Below are 22,972 nucleotides of genomic sequence, written 5' to 3' on the forward strand. Positions count from 1 at the left end.
AGGCAGGGTTTGTCCAGCTTAGTAGTTCAGTGCAGATTTGAACTGTAGTCCTCCTCTGCATTGAATGAGTTTTGTTTTTGTGTTGAGATGTCTTTACTCAACTCTTCTAATATTTATTTCAAAACTTAAATGGTTTATGAGCTGAATATCATATTTCTATTGTGACAGTTGTCTATGTGAAAATACTCTTAGAATGACTACAGGTTCAGGGTTCATGAGGAGAACAGACTTTGAAATTTGAAATTTTTTTTACTTTGGTTCTAGAGGTACTATCAGCTGCAGTAATAATTCCTAATTTTAAATGAGTAATATATGTTAGGAAGAAGAAATTTTTGTCAAATTGTAACAGCTTTGTTTTCTACATCCTGTGGTAGTGTAGTAAGAAAATTTGGGTTTTGCTTTATATCCCAGTGCATTTTTTTAGCAGCATGATAAAGGAGGTTAAGAGCAGTAGTTGAGCACCTCATTCCAGTGTCAGTGGGAATTGAGCACTAAAATGTCTGTATATTATCTGTATTATTATTAGCAGATCCCACTAATCCTGCAGAGATTAGAACCAGCAAAAATAAGACATTAAATTCTGATAAGAAAGGAAATTCATGTAGTTAAGCAAAACAACAATCATCATAATTAAAAAATTCACTGATAATCAGCTGCTATTTGTGGTTGCTATTCAAGTCTAGTAAACTATGCAGAATATATTCCTCCAAACCATGTGCTAGGAAGTAAAATTCTAGGTTTTGTTTCTCCCTGTGAGCTGTAGCCTTCTGCTGGTGAGCTCCCAGCTGGGTCTGGAGCAGCGTGGTGGGGGTGTCCAGGAGGTGAGGTCCGATACAACCCAAGCACCACTGTGCTCTCTGCATGACTGAGAACCAGGGGGTCATCTGGGCTGTGGAGTTTGAATGTTTTTAGTTGCCCAGCTGCCCAGACAAACAGCCCAGTGAGCAGATTGCATGTACAGTAAAATTAACTTGGTAGATAACGTTGGTGCTGGAAGGTGCTGAATTATCCCATGACTTGTGCTGTGATTTGTGTGCAGTTACAGCTCCTCACCCAGTGCCCATGTGTGGAGCAGATGCCCTGAAATCTGTGTTAGTCCTTGCTGCTGGTGTTGGTTTGATTTCTAAATTTTTCTTTAATAGTCCACCACAAGTCTTTGTTTTGCCAAGCTGTTCCATGCCCCTGGGCACATTTCCCTTTGTGCTTCTGTTCTCAAGACTTCCACGTTTGACATCTGGCATGTAGCACGAGTCAGGAAGGAAGCAGAACAGGATTGCCTAACCTCACTTTTAACATACTTTCCATGAAATAAAGGAGTTTCTCACTCGTTATTTGGAAGAAACACCACCTTATTCTTTAGTGCTGGCAGTTGCTGCCATGTCCATGTGCCAGCATTGCACTGGGAAATGTCATAGATTTGAAATATGATATATTAGGTTATCTAGAGTAAGTATGAAGTAAGAGGGAGCAAGTAGAAAGCCATTTAAGGTCACCATGCACTGTTTTCATTTGTGGTGTGGTTGGATTGTCTGTCTCATGATGCTACAGCATTGAACTTCTATGCAGATTCCAAGTCTCTTGTTCCTTCTGTATCCTTTAAGGGCTGATAAATCAATCTATTCAGACAAACAAAGGGGTCATTAATGTAGTGTTTTCCTGTAATGTGGCAATGACTTGCCAAAGCTCTTACAGATATTTTGGTGCTTATCAGTTTTGTTTATGTGCCATAGCAACAGACCATGGGGAGCACTGGGATACTACAGAACCACTGGTTTCCTGATTTATGTTATCCTTTGTGTGTCTGCAGCACCAGAAGTTTATAAAATGTGGTTTTCTATCATGAGAAATTCAGAATGTTTGTATTGAAGCACTTGTAAGCAGCCTACATAGCTACAATTTTATTTTCTTCTTGCTTTTGCATTGTGTGTGATACCAGCATGGTGTTACTGCCCAGCAGCCTTGGCCTTGCTGGGATCTAGAGAAAACCTACAGTGGTTCTCTGGATTGCTATACCTGTGAGTTTGGGAAGCTCAGGTGGGAGGATGAGACCTTGTTGCCTTTGCTGGTAAGAGTCATGGGTTTGGTACCACACACTGGCTCTGCACAGAAACTTGCTGGCATCAAGGAATGTGTCTTCTCAGGTGGGAATTACAACAGAGCACAGGCAGCTGAGGGACTGACAGCAAATACACGTTATTTGGGTATTGTGTGACAACTGCTGACTTGTTAAAGGTTTGTTTTTTGATGTGCAAGTGGGATGTTCTGCAAAATCTTAAGAGAAAATATCCATAAAGTGACATCCAGTTTGATTCATCAGAGGGTCTGTCTTGCCTCTTGATAATTGTGGAACTTTCCTGTGTCCACAGTCAGGAAACCGAGCTGGTGTAGCTCTTGGTTCCTTGAGGGATTCAGTGGTTGCCCTTTTCTCCTGCAGAGAATCATCCAGCATGAGCTGGGACATCGCCCAGGTGTCTGTGTCCGACGAGGGCTTTTACGAGTGCGTGGCCAGCAGCACTGCGGGGACAGGACGCGCGCAGACGTTCCTCGATGTGTCAGGTGCGTCCCCGCTGCCCTTCTGGGGTGGATAACGGCCTCAAACACTGAAGAAAGGCACATGGGGCCAATAAAATATATTCCCAGTTTTAAGTGTATTTTTAATTACTGTGTTTTTTCCTCACCCTTGTGCACAGGTGAGCTGAGGTTTATTCAGCAAACCTGTTTTAAATATCAAAGTTGGTTTGGTTTTAGTTCCTGCTATCAGTTGGACTTGCAGAGTAGATCTGACCTGTAGAATCCAAAACCTAAATCTCAGATTTCAACTGTTCTTATTTTTATTTCACTTTATAATAATTATATGTTGGCTTGATTGTATGTATGTGTTATCTGATAGACAAGGAAGTAAGAAAATTGTGTTCAAATTTCTGCTTTTATACAATACAAAATTCAGTAAATTGTTGGAAATCTCACCTATTACCTTGAATTTCTTCAAGGTAATAAAGATGAGGAAGTAAAATGAATAAGGTAAAAATGGGGCTAATCACAAAGATAATTTTGAATAACCAGTAGGCTATTTCTGTCTGTGGGCTGATGGATGAGATCCCTGCCCATACTATAGCAAATTTTGTCACTTAATTTTTCACAGTTGCAATGCAGACAGGGAGAGGGAACAATAATTTCTGGTTTGTAGCAGAGATCCATTCTGTACAGCCTTGTGTTGGTGTTGATCAGATATGAGTCTTGGAGCAAGTGAAAGCTGTTGCTGGTGAGCTGGAAAAACACTGGAACAGTTCATCTGTGACAGGGAGGAATGGGAGAACTCAGAACAACAATTTCAACTCAGGGTTTCATTTAATGGCTTGAAATTAAAGTTGTCTTGCCTCTTATCTTTTGCAGTAGCTACTCCAGGTAGCCACTCCAGGTGGATTATGAGTTACAGAATCACAAACCAATTCAGGCTGGAAGCACCTTTGGAAGTCACCTAGTCCAATTCACAGCTCAAAGAGAATTAGCTTCCAAGCTTGGCTATGTTTTTCAGGAACTTGTCCAATCAGTCTTTGAATGTCCCTAAGGGTGGAGATTTCACAAGTTCATGGGCAGCCTTCAGTGCTTAACTACCCCCACTAGGAAAATATTTTGTATGTCTGGTCAGAATTTCCCCTGCTGCATGTTATGAACAAAGACTCTCATCTTTCTTTTCGCTCTCCTGTGCCCTGAGAACACTCTAATTGTGTGTTCCCTAAAGCAATCCTCTCAATAGCTGAAGAGAGTGGCTCCATAACCCTTCACCTTCCCTTTTCCAGGCAAAGATGTTCCTTTCATTGTACTATGAGCAAATTCTTAGAAACTAGCGTGATTGCATTGATTCTGTGCAAGGCAAAGTTTGCAGAGAAAGAGTCCTCTTGGACCAAGGGATGAATTTGAGGAGAGGAGCATCCTTTTATTCACACAAAGTACTGAGTAGAAAGGAACAGGAACATCTGTCCTACCCAAGTCCTGGTTCTAGAACACTAGTTTATATTTTAGCCACAAAAATCCTTCAAGCAGAAAGGATATTCCCAGATGCTTGTTTCAGACCATGGCTTGGAGGGCAAGCAATTGTGGGCATAAAGATTCTCAGTCTGGAAGTTGCAACTTTTCTCCTCATCAAAGAGAAATGTTAAGGAGAATCCTGACCTTTTTCTTGTGATGTTGGTAGCACTTGAAAGCCAAGAGTAATAAGGGGGAAAATACCATATCCCCTCCTTTACAAAGCACAAGAGATGGCCTGGAGTCGAATCACTGTGTAAACATGACAATTTGTTCTGCTCAGAGCCCTGCAGAGGATTAATGGGAGGGAGATGCTTTGAAATCCTTGTGTACAAATATTTGCAAGAAAATTACTTGAAATTTCTTCTTGAAGCAAAGTAAACAATCTTTTCAAGTGTTCTTGGTTTACCCAGCTGACAGACAGTATAGCACAGATAATCCCTTCTGGCAGCTGTTGTGTGAAAGGTATTGGAGCTGTGCCAACATTTTCTCATTTCACAGAAAGTGAGCACTTGAGTTTGACTTTCACTCCTGTTAAATCTTTAAAATGTCAAACGGCTCATTAGCTTGTGCAGCACCCTAACTGAAGGGCCAGTGAAGTGCTGGGGGATGGCTGAGTGTGAGCACTGCTGTGGGCAGTGGCTGGGGTAGTCCAAAACTTGTGTTGTCCCACTAGACTGGGTGCCAAAAGGTGGGGATTCCAGTCCTGCCTCACCTCTCTTTTCTGAGTTTAGATAACATATTTGATGGTAAGCCTGTGGAAAGCAGTAAATACTTACTGTTTCTCACAAACACCCCAAACCTACAAGTACAGGAGAGAAATTCCATTCAGTAAGCAAGTGTAGCTCTCCCTGACTCTCCTCTGCATGGGTTAAAGTCTGGATTTGGCAATGGGGGCAGTTGCTGTCAGGACTGTATTTGTAGGGAGGCAGAGCTGCACACCCAGCACACAGTGCTATGCAGGGATCCAGCACTGAGCTTGTGAACCTCATCTGAGACCCCTCAGGAGACCTTGAGGAGGAGGATTTATGGCTGGTTCTGGGCTTAGGAGTAACTTTAACCCTTAATAAATACGGATTTTTCTTTTTTAATTCTCCATTATCTTGTTTTTTTTTAGGATAGTTGTGTTTTAGTGTGTACTGATAAAGATTTGGTCTTGCTCTTACAGCTGTCTCATTTCTGCACAAGCGTCCCTCTCAAAGTATTATTTATTGCAGAGCTTTCTTTGTTCAAGAACCAGTCTGGGGAAAATCAAATAGAATATATGTGATATTTTTAATGGGAATGCATAAAGTCATAAATAATTAGTTTTCTTTTTTGAAATGTTGCCTCCTTGATCAGTAATATCTCAAGGATGAGCAGAATGACTGCTGCTATTTTAACCATCTGTGGTTTCAAAGTTTAATTTCGGTATAATATTACTGCATCTGCTTTCTTCTGGGAGCATGGTAGAACTGTACAGATGGTCAGGTAGAAAGGAGATAAGAAATACTGTGAGTAACAACATAAAATATGCACAGGAAAAGATAATGAAATTCCCAGAGATTTGAGTGGAAGTGAGAGTTGAAGGATGCTGTACATAGCTGCAGGAATTCCTCCTGCCTGGCTGCCGGAGCTCATGCCATGTACCCAGGGACAACTGGTGAGCACTAGCTTGGCACTGCCTGAGGTCACTGTGGGCTCTAAGAGATGGGCTGGGACCCCAGGCCCCCCAGGAGCTGGTGCCACGACATGGGGTTCCTAAACCCCTGGTGTGGCTCCAGCAGCTGGCACCCAGTCTACTCACACTGATCCCCCAGTAGCTGGCACTTAATATTTGCAGGGATACAGAGAAGGGACAAGGACTGAGGTTACCCTGGGAGACTTAAAGAAGGGATTTACTAGTGAGAGAGGACAGGCTGTGCTGGCCAGGGCTGGGGCAGACAGGGCACTGGCTGATGGTGCTTTGCAGGGGACAGGCCCCTTTTATGCCCCTTCCTGCCTATGCCTCCCTTCTCTGCTCTCTGATTCACTTCCCTGCATGAGTTTGCCAGCTGTCCCTCACCCCCACCATAGCAGGGACCTTGGGTTTGTGTCCTTACCAGCTGCACAGCCTGGGCTGGCCTTTCTGTGCAATGATGCTGATAACTTCTGGTGCCCTTCAGTCAGCATGAGGAGTGGCTGTCGGCATTGTGTCTGCTGTCTGTCTGTCAGGGCTATCTGTATACTGTGTTTATTACCTCCCCTTTTCTTACCCTATTTCATGAGGTCTTTAATCAAATAAGAGTATGGATGTTTTCTCCTTCCACATTTTTGTATAGAATCCATCATGAAAAGAGCTCACTAATGGTGCTAACACTAATGGTGGTAACTTGGTTCCATTGTTGCTGCTGGAAGAATTTCCTACTAACATTTTTTGCCATATACAACTTATAAAAATCGACTGCATAGCTCAGATGTCACCAGGTGGGCTCACATCTGGGGCAGAGATTAGACTTGGAGGCCTATGGTGGTCCTGTCTCCTTCCCTTCATTGTGTTGCTGTCACACTGATCCCTTGTTGGCTGTGCTCAAAAAACACAGAGCTGCCCCTTCTCATATAGGATGTGATTTTTCATCCTATGGGATGTGATAGTTTGAATCTAGACCAGGTGTGCCCTTGTGATGTGAACTCCTGGCAGGTAACTCAGCATCAGAGAATGAGGCTGCTGCCCTGGGTTCTGTTTGTGGCTTCAGAATGGGAGATAAAACCAAATATTAAACCTGCATAATTAAATATGCAGTTAAATTTATTCTTTCACCCTTAACGTATTAGCTAAATAATGAAATATTTAAATACTATAACTCTTTCTGTTCTGTAGTGTGCCTAGAGTTGTTTATCAGGAATGCAGAGATGCTGAGAGGTGGCTGGCACGTGTCTCACGCCGCTGTTGTCCGTTCCCGCAGAGCCCCCGCCCGTGCTGCAGGTGCCCGCCAACGTGTCGGTGGTGCCCGGGGCCGGGGCGGTGCTGAGCTGCCTGGTGCTGAGCGCGGGGCAATACAACCTGACCTGGCAGCGGCACGGGCGCGACGCGCGCCTGCAGGACCCGCTGCGGCTCCGCGTCCTCGCCAACCTGTCCCTGGAGGTGAGGCCAGCCCGGCCGTCGGACGCGGGCAGCTACAGCTGCACGGCTGCCAACGAGGGCGGATCTGCCACGGCTGCTGTCTTCCTCACCGTGCAAGGTAACCGTGGGATGCCGTGCCTGCAGCTCACTTGGCAGGGCGGCTGTTGGAACAGGCTGGTCACAGCCTTGGACAGGCCCAACACTGGAAGTGTCTGAGGCTGGATGGAGCTCAGAGCAACCTGGGATGGTGGAACCTGTCCCAGCCCATGGCAGGGGGTGGAACGAGAAGGGCTTTAATATCCCTTCCAACCCAAACCATCGTGTTTAATGAAAAAAACATCCCATTTCACGAAAAATCAGTCAGAACTAAAAAAGGCAGCATGAGTTAGACCAAACAAATCTAGGTCTGGGCTTTTGCTGTATACCAGGAACAAATTTAAAAGCAAAAGAAATATAAATGTGATAATTGGTATTGGAGCAAATATTTTTGTAATTTTGAAGTCCTGCAGGATGTTTTTTTTTTTTTTTTTCTATTTGCCTTGATTGTGTGGAGGTTTCAACCTTGATTCTTTGATGCCTGTCTATGGGTGAAGAGAGACAGAACTCAAAATCTTACAGAAAGAAAATTATTGTCCCTTGTAGGTGATTCCAACAGAGTTCTGCTGCTGATGCTGCTGGGCCATGTTCTGTGTAGAAGGGGGTACCATCATTAATTAACTTTTCTGATATAATTCTAGTAATTTGTTAGCTAATAGAAAACTTAGAATTATGGAAAAAAGACATTTTGAATGGAATATGTTGACCTGATGTGCTCCAAAACAGAGGTTGAAAGTGGGGTTTTAAAAGTTACTAAAGGGATGTTGTTTTTCCTATATTTGTTTCCAAGGTAGCATAAGTAGATGTGGAACCACTTGTGTAGGGCCTAGTACAAAATACAGCAAAATGAAGTGTGGTTTTTCAATATGTGTTTGAATTACCCTTAGATTGCTACAGCAGAGTTATAACTTATTTTCTAACTAACTTATGATTTCTTTAACCTAAATTTTTAACAAAGCTGGAAGGAAAAAAGTAATGAAAAAGCCTCAAACCCCATGCATTTGGAAAATGTAGTTTTGAATTGTACAGAATTTTTCTATCAAGACACTCATTCAAGCATGTCAAAGGTATCAACAGAAATGCCTCCCTCCCTTGTTCATCTTTTCCTGGGATTTAGGTTTTTCTCCCTAATGTCTGTAGCTCAGCTGGGAGCTTTAATGCACCAACCAAATTGCTCTGGTGTTATTTTTTTCCTAGTAAATCTAACAGAGTTTTACTGCTGCCACAACAGAATATTAAGTTTCAAATCCCTTATATATGTGGAATGATTGTATCAAATGGTTGGGAGTTACATTTTGGCTGGTCCTGGTAGTGCTAACAGCTTTCAAACATGTTTTAAAGAACCCTCTTGGACAGCTCAGACAACCTTAGCTGAGTCTGAGTTCAGTTTTCTGTATTTTTTTTTTAAGGATGCTTAGAACAGAATAAATACATAGGAAAGATTAAGTTGAAGCTGAATTCAGCTTTCTGCAGTAGTGCCTGCCTCATTTGTTTGGAAAAAGTAATGTAGTGCCAGCTTTCCCAATGGCTGCATGCAGAAGCTGAAGGGTTTGCAAGTACTGATACTTGTGATAATTTTAATTTTTCTGGAAAAAATTATTTCCATCAGATTTCTAGGCTACTCAGTGTGTGATTGTTATGTACAGCTTGCAGTGCTTGTTAGGACCTGGAGTGGTTTTCAAAAAACAGTTTTTATTTGGCAGTAAAGAGTAAAGGGTGGCCATGTGTAAGAGCTACAGCTTTATGGGCTTGTCATTATTAACATGGGGAAATTTCAAGTCTTGTTAATTGATGGAGATGGGTCCATGCTTTGTGTAAGTTATTCAGAATGTCAAATTAAATTAATCCTGAAGCCCTTTATTATTGTTGGACAAGCTTCATGTAGCTCTCTGAATTTCTGATCATGAGTGAATAAACACTGCTTTCATCCCCATTTTCTCTCTGGGGGTGAGTTAAGGCAGAGAACAAATGCTGCTGGCTCTAAAAATTACCCAGCATCTGCTTTTCCTGCTGAAGGGTGTTGTAATAAACCCTTGTTTTGAAAGTGTTGGGTTTGATGCTGCTGTTTCTGAAAAGGAACATTGGTGTGACTCCTCTGCCAGAATCTGTTCAAGTACAGCCTGGAGCCTTCGTGGGGCTGACTTTGTGTCCCTGTTGTGTGCTCTGTGCTCAGGAGAACACACTGTCCCCATCCTCTCACTGCTCCCCACAACCAGGACACAGGTAGGGGACAGCCCTGTGTGAAACTTGGGCCTCTGTAGGCTGGGGGTACTGCCCAGAGCACTCTGGAAGGTCCTGGAATGCAGTTTGATAAATCCTAAGGAGTCTTGATGCCTACTGAGTGCTAGGACTAAACAGTATGTGCTCAAATTTGGAGTTGTGCAAGAGTGGCTATGTAGTGTGAGTTGCTCAAGTTCTCCCGTCAGATTGGTCTTGTATGGAAACATAAATGAATTTGAGGGGATTCCTTACTTTTTCAGGTGTCTAAAGGACTATGTTGCAGCTGAGATTGGAGATAGGATCACCAATGTTTCATGCTCCTGGCCAATGCATTTTTCAATATGTTTCTCACTGATGACTGAAATCCCATGAACATTTAAACATTTTAATTTTGATTTTATTACAGCCTGTTAGGTGAAATATGAGCTTGCTATTTGCATATTTTTTATGCTCAATTAATGTAGCATATGGTGGAAGCTTGATGTTTTGACTGTGGTGTTTTTCAGCATGAATGTGCTAATATCTGGAAGAATTCCAGGGGAGAGACTGCCCAGATGGATAAAAGGAGAATTGCCTTCTTGGCATAAGTCTGAATTTTTTATCCTCTTTTTTGAAAAGATACAATACAGAAATAAACATCCTGGTCTTTCAGATCTCTCTCTGATTGTGTGAATATTGCTCACTTAGATCTGTGGATACACACTGTGATAATGGGCAGAGAGGAACTTGTTATACTGCTCTGAGATCTTTAAACACTGTGAAAATGGGGAAGGGAATAAAACTGAAGTATTTCTGCTTCAGTTGATATTTCAAATTTGAAGTTCATTAAATGCAAGGTGTCTGTGCTGAAGAATGAAAAGCAGTTTAGGGCCTTCTGTTCTCTCTTGGCTGTTCTTTGGAGCAGTCTGGTCTAGTGGAAGGTATCCCTGCACATGGCAGGGGATAGAGTAAATAATCTTCAAGGTCCCTTCCAACCAAGCCATTCTGTGATTCAGTTTCTTTACTTGCAAAACATGGGTGCCCCTCTGCAGACTACCAGGACAAGGGGTGCTACAGGACAGCACACCCTGCACCTTGTGGGGTTGAGAAGGGATTGTGAAGGGGATCACTGGGAATTTGGTAGCTGAATAAGGCAACTGGCAAGTGAATAAGGCAAGATCATGTGTGAAGGTGATACTACTTTTTAATGAGGTTCCCTTAGCTGACGCCAGCAAAACAGATGAGTGTGACTGGCTGATAGATGCTGAAGGCTTCTTTTTGTTTATTCCTTGAATGTTTTGATCTGTCTTCATGCTATACAACTCAGGGCTCTCTCCTGTTTGCTGTCCAAACAGGAACCTATTTCACAACTTTTCTGTTTATGTTCTTCTGCACATCTTTAACTTGGCTTGTGAATAAAATAAAATAAAATGGAATTGAATATTAATTCATAGAATCCTAGAATGTACCATAAAGCCCATCTCATTCCTTGGGTAGGGACAACTTTCATTATCCTAGGTTGCTCCAAGCCCCATCCAGCCTGGCCATGGACACTTGCAGGGATTCAGGGGCAGCCACAGCTTCTCTGGGCACCCTGTGCCAGGGCCTGCCCACCTTCAAAGGGAACAATTCCTTCCAGTATCCCATTTGACCCTGCCCTCTGGCAGTGGGAAGCCATTTCCCCGGTTTTCTGTCCCTCCAGGCCCTTGTCCCAAGTCCCTCTCTGGCTCTCTTGGAGCCTCTTTAGGCACTGCGAGGGGCTCGAGGTCTCCCTGGAGCCTCCTCTTCTCCATGTGAACACCCCCAGCTCTCCCAGGCTGGCTTCAGAGCAGAGGGGCTCCAGCCCTGGTAGCCCTCCTTGGTCTCCTCTGGACTTGCACCATCAGCTCTGAGGCCTTCTGATGTTGGAGGCCCAAAGCTGGGGGCAGCTCTCCAGGTGGGGTCTCTTGAGAAGCCTTACACATGATCTGTGCTGTTTAAAAGGTTTCACTGTGCAGCCTTGAATGAGATGGGCACTGTAAGGAGCTTGTGCTTCTCCTTTCATCTATAAATCTTCACCTCTGAGATACAGAGGACAAAGCAAAGGAAAATAAATGGATCTGACAAGAAAGCCCCTCTATGTGCCTGCCTGGTCCCTGGCATTTGGGCAGAAAAACAAGAGGATTAATTGGTGGCAAATGGGGCCTCACTGATTTTGGTCAATATCTTGATTGTTACAGCTGTGTATATTGACTTTTTTCTAATAATTTTATTACAAATATAAGTTAAAATTTCTTTCATCTTCTGCTTACCTGTTAATACCATGTGAAAATACTGGCAGGGACAGTAGTGTGTTGTCAAAGCATGATGTGTAATTGCCATCAGAGCCAGTTTCCTAATCCCAGCAGGAGAGGAGACCTTCCTTTGAGCAGAGCATGCAGAATACCCGCAGCATCTCTTGTCAGGATTTCAAACCAAATAAAAATAGCTGAGCCAGCTGTGCACATCATGAATCACTTGAGGACAGTTCTGTAGCCATTTCTGGCCCCTTCCTGCCCACTTCTGCCATGTGCTGGCTCTTAAACACACTGTTCCTTAGCAGCCACTGAAATGTGTCAAGTGTCACCTGGGCCAGTGGGATGAGGTAATTCCTGCTGGAGCTGAGAAAGAAGGGCTGTGCAGAGCAGTCCTAGATGTGAGGTACCTCTGCATTCCATGTGTTCAGCCTCTTGGACTCTCATGAACAGGAGAGTTGGACTTAACGCTTTTGTCCTGTGGTTTGTCCAGGAATTCATAAATACAGAGGATGAAGATCGGTGATACTTATTTCATAGCAGCCAGTTTTATGTCTTGACTTACTTTATCCATGGATGTGGATCTTCTTGCCATTGTAAGACAAAGTCACACATACCATAGAAAGTGTCTGCTGCCCAAGTGAACTGCTTTGGTGATAATTTTTTACTGAGGAGATCTAAGGATTATAGAATCACAGAATGGTTTGTGTTGGAGACACCTTAAAGCTCACCCAGTGCCACTATCTGCCATGGACAGGAACACTTTCCACTATCCCAGGTTGCTCTAAGCCCTATCCAGGCTGGCCTTGGGCACTTGTAGAGGTGAGGAGTCCATAACCTCTCTGGGTTAAAAATGAATTAATTCTACTGAGTTCACCAATTGCTTTTCTAGTGAAAACACCCCTGAAATCCATAACATCCTCTACAATTGTTAACACAGTAGATTCGCTTCTCCTCCACTTGTGTGTCTGCACATATATTGTGACTTTCATTCTTAATCCTCAGGTTACATTCTGACAATTGACCCACATAAAGGTTTGTGGCCTTTAGTGTCCAGTAGTCTGAATAAATTTCTTAGAATCAAAGAATGGTGTGTGTTGGAAGGGACCTTAAAGCTCATTTTGTTCTGACCCCTGTCATGGGTAGGGACACCTTCCACATTGCTCGTTGTCTGGTGTTTGTCAAAATTGACTCTGTTGCTGCTTTTTGAACTCCATCTCAGGAAAACCAATACTTGAATTCTGACATAGTGCCCCTTATAAAGGTGGTTTAGTCTGTGACTCTGACTGTGCCAGTGAAAACAAGTGGGCTCTGACCTTCATTTGGTTGTTTTCTCACCATGGAGCTATTTGAAAATGGGAATGAAGTTCTTATCATAACCTGTGCTTTCTAAGAAGACATTTTTAACTGTTGTTTTTAATTTATTTTGGTAGAACCTCCAAGGCTTGTAATTTCACCCAAGAACCAGACTTTTACAGAAGGTTCTGAAGTGTCCATCAGGTGTTCTGCCACAGGTTACCCAAAGCCAACGGTGGTGTGGACCCTCAATGACATGTTTATCATTGGCTCCAGCAGGTGGGACTTGAAGCTGTCTCCATTTATTTTAATATCATATGTGAGAAAGAAGGTTTGAATAGTGCCAAAATAGTCTACTACTTCAACAGGAGTCTGTGAGTTTTGGAAATAGTACCTCAGTCTTTACTTTGATGACTCTTTAATTGCAATTACCTCTTCTCTAACAAAGAAACACTTTAGTTCTCTTTTCCAGGTTTTTCACAAGATTAATTTATGTACTTTTCACAAAATGTAGTGCTAGATATAATAGTACTAATAGTGTTTATTATGAGGAAAAAACCCCAGAAATACCTATTTATAAACCATCTGCTCATGCTGCTGTGGCTGCTTGGAATGTGGATATAACTATTGTTCTTTTTAATAATTTTGTTTGGTCCCTTGTGTGTTCCCAGGTATAGGATGACCCCAGAAGGCACCTTAATCATAAGAAAGGCAATTCCCAGAGATGCAGGAATTTATGGTTGTTTGGCAAGTAACTCAGCTGGGACAGAGAAACAGACATCCACCCTCACATACATCGGTAAGCGAGAAAAACGATGTATTAAAATTTAAAAAATAAACTAATTCCTCATCAGGACAGAGGAGCAGTTAAAACAAGTAGAACCCTGCAGAACATACTGGTAGAAATTTCAGAAACCTCAGAAGATATGTTATACAGCTCAAAAATGGCCCTTTTGTTTTCTGTTCAAACCTGAGTAGTATTGTTAGATAGTATTTGGAGCTTGGTGCTCTTTCTAAAAAGAAAGATTTTTAGGTTAAAAATCTTTTTAGGTTAAAAAAAAATCCCCTAAAATAGGGTCTTACTATCGGATAGACTGGAACCTGAGTGAGTCCTTTAGAAGAGAAATTGTGGTTTTGTATCAAAATACTGTGTTAAAGTATTGATAGCAGAGTATTAAACTGTTTTATGACCAACATCTGGCTGAGGGAGGAGAATGTTTCATGTTTGTACTTTCTGCATGGTGAAACTTTTCTGATTTTGTCCTTATATTTCATGTACATTCTGTGTATTATTCAGGTGCTCTGGACCAGACTTTACTTTTCCTTGTTTCCCAGTGTTTATCTTCTACTTTTAGGTCTGTTTGACTTTTAATGCAAACATTCTTCCATATAACAAGAGCAAGTGAGAGTCTTTCATGTTTATATCTTAAAATTACCTGTAATTTGGGTGAAGAACTCATTTTATTCTGTCTTGTTACTTTGTAGAAGGTCCAACATTGACCGTAGTTCAGAGTGAAATTCTGGTTGGTCTTGGAGACACGACTGTTATGGAATGTAAAACAACTGGAATCCCACCTCCCCAAGTGAAATGGTTTAAAGGTGTGCTCATTACTTGGTGATTGAGTAATTTATTTAGCAGCAATATTTTGAACAATGATCAAGAGTGGCTTCATTTCTCTCAAGAGCATTATGTTGTATTCAACCAGTGACAGACTTGTAAAATTCTCTATATCTAGAAGAAATGGCATTGACCTCTAGGGCATAAATTCCTGCTTCTATTTAAATATGGTGAATTAACACACTGTAGCATAGGCAATAATAACAGTAAAACAAAGCTGAGCCTCTTGCCTGTTTACATAAGGTTTGTTCTTTCAGAAAATGTTTAGCTTTATGCTACAAAAATCACAGAACATTTTTCTGTAGCCTTTATTGTTCTGTTTTCATGGAGCCTCTAATTAGAAAAGAAGAAACGCTGCCTGACACACTGTCCTAATGCTGATCTCTACCCAGAGATACTTGGGTTTGTGCTTGCCTTGTAGAACCAATAAATAAAAAAAGATGGATTTAATGTAGTAATGAACTTTTCCTCTTGGTTGAGTGGGAGTCAGAGTTCTCATCTGCTGAGTTCATACAGCTTTGTTGTGAACTAACTCATACTTGGACACTGTTTTGTTGGGATAATTTTGATAAATATAGGTATATATTTGATATAAATAGTTATACTGCCTTTTGCTATCTGGACTTAGGTGACTTAGAGTTGAGGGCATCAGCATTTCTTGTTATTGATATTCACCGGGGTCTTCTGAAGATCCAGGAAACACAAGACCTGGATGCTGGTGACTACACGTGCGTGGCCACCAATGAGGCAGGGAGAGCTGCTGGCAAGATAACTCTGGATGTTGGCTGTAAGTAGTTAAAACCTGCATGGGACACACTCAGATGGTTGAGTTTCTGTACTGATCAGGGAGTGGTGCCTTGGCTCCCCAAATCTTTCTAACAGATCTGCGTGTGTGCTGGGAACACCTTTTGGTGATGTTGGTTAAGCAGTTTCCTTGTCCCTTTTGGACTCCAGCTTGGAATCACTGAATGGTTTGGGTTGGAAGGGACCTTAATGCCCATCTGTTTCTAGCCTAGTCTTACTTCTTTTGCAAAGTATAAAAGTTATAGGGAGGAAGAGAGCCACAGGAGGAGGAAGCTGTTCAAACCGCAACCTAACAAAATTTTAAAATAGAGAATTAATTACAGAAAGTTGAGTTACTATGTGAGGTTATTGTAATTTAGCCCTTCCTCTCCTCCTTCCCTAATTCTTTCCGTCTGTCTGTGGCCTGACACATTGCATCCTATTAAATGTTCCTGTCAGGCACATCTGCTTTCTGAACACATGGCGCTGCTTGCAGAAGACAAGGAATTTAGTGACGCTGATACTTGAAGTGTTTCTAGAGTTGGGAATGTTAGAAGAAAGCCTATGCACAATGGGACATAAATTGAGATCATCAGTGGTGTTAGAGATTGGGATTGCTGTGTTACAACGCTCACTTTCTGTGTATGCTCTCTCCCCAGCTCCGCCCGTTTTCACACAGGAGCCGGGTGACGAATCCGCGGATCTGGGCTCCAATGTGACGCTTCCGTGCTATGTGCAGGGCTACCCTGAGCCCAGGGTCACGTGGAGGAGGCTGGATGGGGCTCCCCTCTTCTCCCGGCCCTTCGTGCTCAGCTCCAGCAGCCAGCTCAGGACAGGCGCACTGGCCATCCAGAGTAGGTAGTCTCAATGTTAAAAGAACAAAATTCCATCAGGAACGAAGATATTTGCAAGAAATTTAAGTCACTTTATTATTCTATTAAGTTAACTATATAAAAAGACTGCATTTTTATCACAGATTGCGTTTGTGATAGTGACGTCGTTGTTGACATGCAGTTTATTTTGCTGTGAGCTTGTGAATTCAGTTGTGTGTGGTCATTAGCTTCACTCTTCTTCATGCAAATTATTATTAATCTATGTTGAAATACACATGGGCTATGGTCTCTGATCCTGAGGAGCCACAAATTTTCATTTTTTGGTGGGTTTTCTTTTGTTTTGGTGAAGTTGGGGTTTGTTTTGTTTTATGGTCTTGTGGATTTTTTGTTTTGGTTTTTTTTAATAGAGAATTGGTTCCAAACTCAGTGTTTTAGATCTGTCGTAATTTGGATAATAATCAAAAACTTCACAAGTATATTTGTGATTTTGATTATTTTACAGCATTTCAGTCACTCTTGTATTAAGCAATATTATTCTGTTTTCTTAATTATATTTTAATTCTTTTCCATATTTTCATTCTGAACTTGGTGACTGATGGAAAGGAATGCTCTGTTTCAAACTGAGTGTTTGAAGGTGGGAGAGACAAGAATACAGTGTCATGTGGGGCAGGAGGGGCAGTATCATTTCAGATGCTGCAGTTGGCTCTTTCCTCCCCCTGTAGATCTGTGGGTCAGTGATGAAGGGACTTATGTGTGTGAAGCTGAGAACCAGTTTGGAAGGATTCAGTCCCGGCCAGCCACGGTCACAGTGACAGGACTGGGTAAGAGCAGTGCGTGGCAGTGGGAGCTGTTGGTGCTTGGGCAGCACGGAGGATGCCTGAGGGTTATGTCCATACATGCTGACCTGTCTGTGTGGTGTATCTATGTGTCATCCATACAAACTGAATTAGAAAACATGTACATGGACCATTGTGATTGATTACGGTGGATTTTGCTAGTTAGAACGTTTTTTTGACTGGCTACACTAACTGGAATTAATTCCACCTGCACTTTTAGCTTGGACCTTAAAGAAATTATTTATCCTGTGGTTTGTTTTTTTTTAATTCCTAAGTAAATTTATTGAGGAATGAAAAATCACAGTAATGATGAATACTAATGATGGAGTTCCTGCCATTTAATTAATCTTAAAAAAAAAACAAACCTAATGAAAAAGGCAGCAATGAACGCAGTTGTGTTAGCGTCGAAATAGGTGGGAAGGAATCTTGGTGATCCAAGAAGATAATAAATGCCTGGCCTTTACCACAGAATCCCACAACGGTTAGAGTTGGAAGGGACCTTACACTCCATCCAGTGCCACCCCTGCCATGGGCAGGGACACCTTCCACTGTCCCAGGTTGCTCCAAGCCCCGTCCAACCTGGCCTTGGACACTGCCAGGGATCCAGGGACAGCCACAGCTGCTGTGGGCACCCTGCCCACCCTCACAGGGAGGAATTCCTTCCCAATATCCCATCTAACACTACTCTTATTCAAATATCCATGCTGTTAGAGGCTTGGTTGTTATCTCAGTTTGACATCTGGCAATAAATGCAATGGAATGTGTGCATTTGCATGAAGATAAAAACAGAGTCTCTCTGCTATCAAATAAACCATTTTTGAACTTCAAGCCTATTGCAAGAGCCAGTAATACTGGTAGGGTTTAATAGACATGTTTTTTACCTGTTTAAAAGTATTATTCAATGCCCAGTACTTAATTTAATTTCTCAGCCATGTGCCCAGTCATGTTTGCTGTTGGCTTTTCACAGAATGTGGAGATTTTCTGCTGGGCTGTGACCTCTCTTCTGATCCTTCACAATTTTATGCCCAATGGAAATTGTAACTTACTTTTTGTCCTCTCCAAACCCACTACTTCTGTTCTTTGGTATTTTGCAAGTAAGGAAAAATGATGACTCAACTTGGTGCCAGGGCAACATGAGTTCACAGGGAAATCCTTGATTGGATCCAGATTCAGCTGAACAGGATCTTCCATTTGCTTCCCTTCCTTAGGCCAAGGATCACTGTTGGTGTATTTCCCCAGCTTCCCATCTCTCCTGTGCTACTCCCACCTCTACATTTGTTTCTCTTTTTTTCATGTGTTTAATTTAATACTAATTTAATGTAATATTTTACATGAATGTATAAAAATTCCTAGTAATTTGTTCTCATTCTCCCTTTTTGTTAAAGTCACTCCTCTGATTGGAGCAAGCCCGGCCACAGCCAATGTCATTGAGGGCCAGCAGCTCACTTTGCCTTGTGTTTTGCTTGCTGGGAACCCCATTCCAGACAGGAGGTGGATTAAAAACAATGTGGTGGTAAGACTACTTTGTTTCCTGTGAGATTTATTGGCAGAGAAAAACTACAACTGACATCTCAAGGCATGATAACAACTTGGTTTAATTTACAAATTTAATGTGATCACTGCCCATGCCAGGAAAGTTCTGACCCAGATGTACAGATGAGGGAATAGGAGATGGCAGTGGGGGATATGGAGGTCTAGAAAAGAACTTGGAACCACAGTATTTGTGAGTTATCCTTTTATCATCTATTTTGCCTGCTTTCAAAGGAGTTTTATGCGTTTTTGCAGCTCATGAACTTCAGCCTTGGACTCTGAATGTGGGAATGCTAGTGGAATATACTTACTAGAATGACAAAAGTGGTTTTTTTTAAATAAACATACCATAAAATTTCTGTAGATTTAGGATGTTTTAACATCTTGCCTTTTCCTGTTGCTGATGGGCTGAATTAAATACCAGCATCCCTGTTCCATATCCTCCTTTCCTAGTGGTGCTCTACTCAGAGTGTGAATGAGTGTTTTCTTTCCCCCTTGGGAATGTACCATTGCCAGTTTATACCTCCTACAGACACATCTAGGTGATCTTTATGGTCCCTTCTCACCCAAACCACTTGGAGATTCTAGAAAGGTGCTGTAGACACTGCACCTGGGTTGGCTGTGTGAGTGAAACTTCACTTCTTTAATACTAAAATTTCTGACTACCCTATGAAGCTGGTTTTTATCTTTGTTCCTAATTTCTCTCTGAAACCCTTTCTGCACAACTGGAATGAAAATATTCTAGCAAAATGCCTTATGCATTGTCACAAAGCAAAACTTGGTACTACCTGACCCCTGTTCAGGTTTCTTGCTCAGTTTAGGTGTCTCTGGGAATTCATTGGCTTTTCCTTAGGCTGTGCAAGAAGTATTTCTGCCAGCATTTCTCACACAAAACTGTAAGAAATACGGGCAGGATCCTCCTTGTTGAGTTGCTAATTCCTCTCTCTAGTAGTGCTGGTTTCCTGTCATTGTAAACTGCTGGGAAATGCTGTGTTCCAAGGAAAGTGTTGGAGTAAGTTATATTTAGAGAAGAATTCAGTTGCTTCTGAGTGTGACTGGAACAGATTTGCTTTCTAACAACTCTTTATGAGGGAGGGCTGTGCTGCCAAGCTCAGGGTGTTTGATGTTGCTGTAGGATATATAACTCTTCAAGGGTTACTCCTTGGTGAAAGTTGCAATTCTCTTTCACAATGGTTTGTTTCAAAGCCAATCTATTTGATGGATATGGAAGTTAGAAGGTTTTGATAACTGTAAAGGAAAACAGTCTGCTTGTGGAAGAAGAACAAGTCATTGCACTTATCAATTACTGGAATAACCAATAAAAATACAGTGAAGTAATTGAGCTAAATTTGGGTTTGCTTCATTAAAAGCAGGAGGGGCAGCACAGGATATGCTATGGCAGAGCCGAGTGTCTCTTGCAGTTCTTACTGTCACTCCAGCAGTAAATACGAGGTGCTACTGAAACTCTTAAGTAAAATTAGCTTTGTATGAAAGACGGAAAGTAAGAAAAGCTCTAGTAAAATTCTGCAGGAACACATAATTTTTAACAATGTGACATAGCCAAGCAGAGCCATACTGCATCCCCAAGTGCACCTTGTCAGGGAGTATTTTCCCAGTGAAAGGTTCCGTCTCTCCTTTGGCAGCTGGTTCCCAATCCCTACGTGAGCGTGCGCAGCGACGGGAGCCTGCACCTGGAGCGGGTTCGGCTGCAGGACGGGGGGGATTACACCTGCATGGCCAGCAGCGTGGCAGGCACCAGCAACAGCACCACCACTGTCCACGTCTTTGGTGAGCAGCACCACTGCAGCTTTCACTGCTTCGCTGCACTTACAGCTTCCCACATTTCCTCTTCCCTCATGATGCTGCTTTGTAAAGTAACACAGCAGGAGATTGGGACCGCTGCGCAGGGAGGAGCTGAGTGATCAGGATTGCTTCTCAAGTAACATCAAATAAAACTATTTTGTGTTCACAAAAGATCCTCATTCAAAGGCTGGGTTGTGCAGTCTTTGTCTAGTTTAATTAACAAACAGCTGCAAGTGGGAGTTTGCTGAAAAACCATGAGAAGTGCTGTCTGAGTGTTTCAGAACTGGGGTAAGGAAGCGCAGCTCATGGGAGAATTAGAATGAAAGAAAATGAATTATGAGTTTGGTAGAAGTCATAATTTGTTTGTTGTTTTTGGTGTCATCCCCATTCTCCTCCCTCTTATTTTTTCTCTTTAAATAAAACCTACCAAAAACTGCACTGACAGCGAGACAAAGTGTTAGCATTTTGGTAAGCCATCTGTATTTCAGCTGAGCATATTTGTGTTAACTCTGTGAGGCCGCAATCACTTCATGGTTTCTCACATATTAGATGTTCTGACATGTTAAATTAATCATGGGAGATTTATTTTAAGCTGCCCTGAAGATGCTGAAACCTCCTTTTATATAAAGAATGACTATAAATTTTTAGTGCAGGCAAGTACTCATAGGATCTTCCATGTCAACACTAGTTTTCTTGAATGTTTCAGAGCTTGAGAACAAAAAGGAATATATTTTTATGTGTATAGAAATATCTAGGTTTTGCTATTGTACCCTTAAATCTTACCTTATTTTTCTGTTAATTGAAAGGCAGCTCAACTGAGTGAAGGAATTCAGGTTTTTATTGTCTTCCTGTTACTGATTTTGAGAAGCAAAGCCTAAAATGTTATCAGAGGATAATGTGACAAAGACTTTCTGAAATAATTTCAGTCAGTGAAATACCTGCAGTTAGTTTAAAACTGTATGTCCATAATGCAGCCTGTGGCTGGCAGGCTCTGTAGTGAGCAGGGGTTTATTCTCTCCTGAAAGGCTGGAAAGTGGCTCCTTGTCCATGTTAGGCTTGGAGAAGAGGCCTGAAAACTGCTTGCCTGTTGGAAGTAGTAATTGAATATAAAGACTTTATCATAATAGTTTTTCCATGTTGGAATGTCTTCTGTGTGTCTTTAATATTTGTATGTGTTTGTAGTCGTGCCTGTCATTCAGCATGGACAGCAGATATTCAGCACCATCGAGGGAATCCCAGTGACACTGCCCTGCAAAGCAAGTGGAGTTCCCAAGCCATCCATTGTCTGGTCTAAGGTAACCCCTCACCTTTGAGCTGTTCAGGCTGAAAAATGGGCTGAACACGTAATTTAGTTGTCATAAAAACTATATTCAAAGAACATGGCCCAAAACTGCACTTGTGAGGGACCTGGAAATCTCTGTTTGTTCAGAGCTGCTTTTGTTTCTTAGAGCAGAACTTTTGGCCGTGGTCCTGACGCAGCTCAGTGTTCTATTCTTTGGCAGGGCTTAGGTTATCGCTGTATCTTTATGGGTTTTACACTTTAGAAATTGTTCCTGTTCCTGTTCTGAGTTGATAATTTGAGTTTAGGCAGCCTGCCACAGACTGAGAGTTCGTTTTTCTTGTGGAGCTCTGACTTTTTTCTCTGAGGAAAGTGTATTATCAATGGCATTGTGGGGTTAACCCATGACTTTTCAGACATGGCCTTGACAAGATGTGCACTGAGGAGGACCTCAGTCTTTGAGGGACTTTGTCTTAAAGCCATTTTTAGGGGGTTTTTCCTCCTTGAACAGTATAATTTTTGGTAGTACCAGTTATCTGGGGTATTTTACAGCTCACATGATGTGGTGTGAAGGCACTTTTGGGTCTCAGAAGTTGTGCAGATGTAACTGATTGGGACATTGGGAGCAGCTTTGTTTCAATGAAGGAATAGAACATGGTTAACTGTTAGTTTGGTAGGGAAGAGAATATGGGAGGATTTATTTTTCTTTATTTTATCACTTATTCAACTACAGACAGGAAGGAGGCAGCTGACTAAGAACAAGTTTGTGTAATGTATACAAGATTCATTTTTACATCAGAAATCAATGTCAAAATGAGCTCAGTTGAAATCTTTATTATTCTTGACTATTATTTTTTAAATTTTCTTTTAAGACTTTGAGTCTGTAAAATGTAGTAAGTTTTCTGCGTAAGAATCCTTGTGCTTAGAAAGTGATACTCAAGGACTGTGAAAAGTTAATTTTAGTTAATTAGTTTGTGTAAATGGAATTTTAGGGCCAAGTTTCTTGGCTAATATAAAACATTTTGTTCATCTCAGCCTTGAAAAAATAAAAGCAGCTTCTATTGAGTTAAATAATTGTAACTTGCCTTATTTTGGAAAATACAGGCACTGTGGACTTCAATTATTTTTCTTTCCTCAGAAAGGAGAGGTAATCCTTCCCAGCAACGCGAGGTTCTCAGCAGGGTCGGATGGAAGCCTGTATGTGGTGTCCCCAGGGGGAGAAGAGAGCGGGGAATACGTGTGCACTGCCACCAATGCTGCTGGCTATGCCACCAGGAAGGTGCAGCTCACTGTCTATGGTGGGTGTCACCTCAGCTCA

At 41.9% G+C, this 22,972-nt stretch overlaps 1 protein-coding gene across 1 annotated transcript in view; it reads left to right on the forward strand.

Moving 5' to 3' along the window:
• The window catches only part of HMCN1 (hemicentin 1), a 164,485-nt gene that overhangs the window by 49,529 nt on the left and 91,984 nt on the right, over window positions 1-22,972 (forward strand). Inside the window, exons 10-21 of the mRNA XM_021525146.2 lie at window positions 2,435-2,556; window positions 6,951-7,226; window positions 13,110-13,251; window positions 13,644-13,771; window positions 14,458-14,571; window positions 15,219-15,377; window positions 16,033-16,227; window positions 16,929-17,027; window positions 18,428-18,555; window positions 20,216-20,360; window positions 21,558-21,670; window positions 22,793-22,952. Coding sequence (XP_021380821.2) covers window positions 2,435-2,556; window positions 6,951-7,226; window positions 13,110-13,251; window positions 13,644-13,771; window positions 14,458-14,571; window positions 15,219-15,377; window positions 16,033-16,227; window positions 16,929-17,027; window positions 18,428-18,555; window positions 20,216-20,360; window positions 21,558-21,670; window positions 22,793-22,952 — 1,781 coding nt within the window. The remainder of the gene's footprint in view (window positions 1-2,434; window positions 2,557-6,950; window positions 7,227-13,109; window positions 13,252-13,643; window positions 13,772-14,457; window positions 14,572-15,218; window positions 15,378-16,032; window positions 16,228-16,928; window positions 17,028-18,427; window positions 18,556-20,215; window positions 20,361-21,557; window positions 21,671-22,792; window positions 22,953-22,972) is intronic.

Source organism: Lonchura striata, chromosome 9 (assembly GCF_046129695.1).
Source record: "Lonchura striata isolate bLonStr1 chromosome 9, bLonStr1.mat, whole genome shotgun sequence".
NCBI classification, from domain to species: Eukaryota; Metazoa; Chordata; class Aves; order Passeriformes; family Estrildidae; genus Lonchura; species Lonchura striata.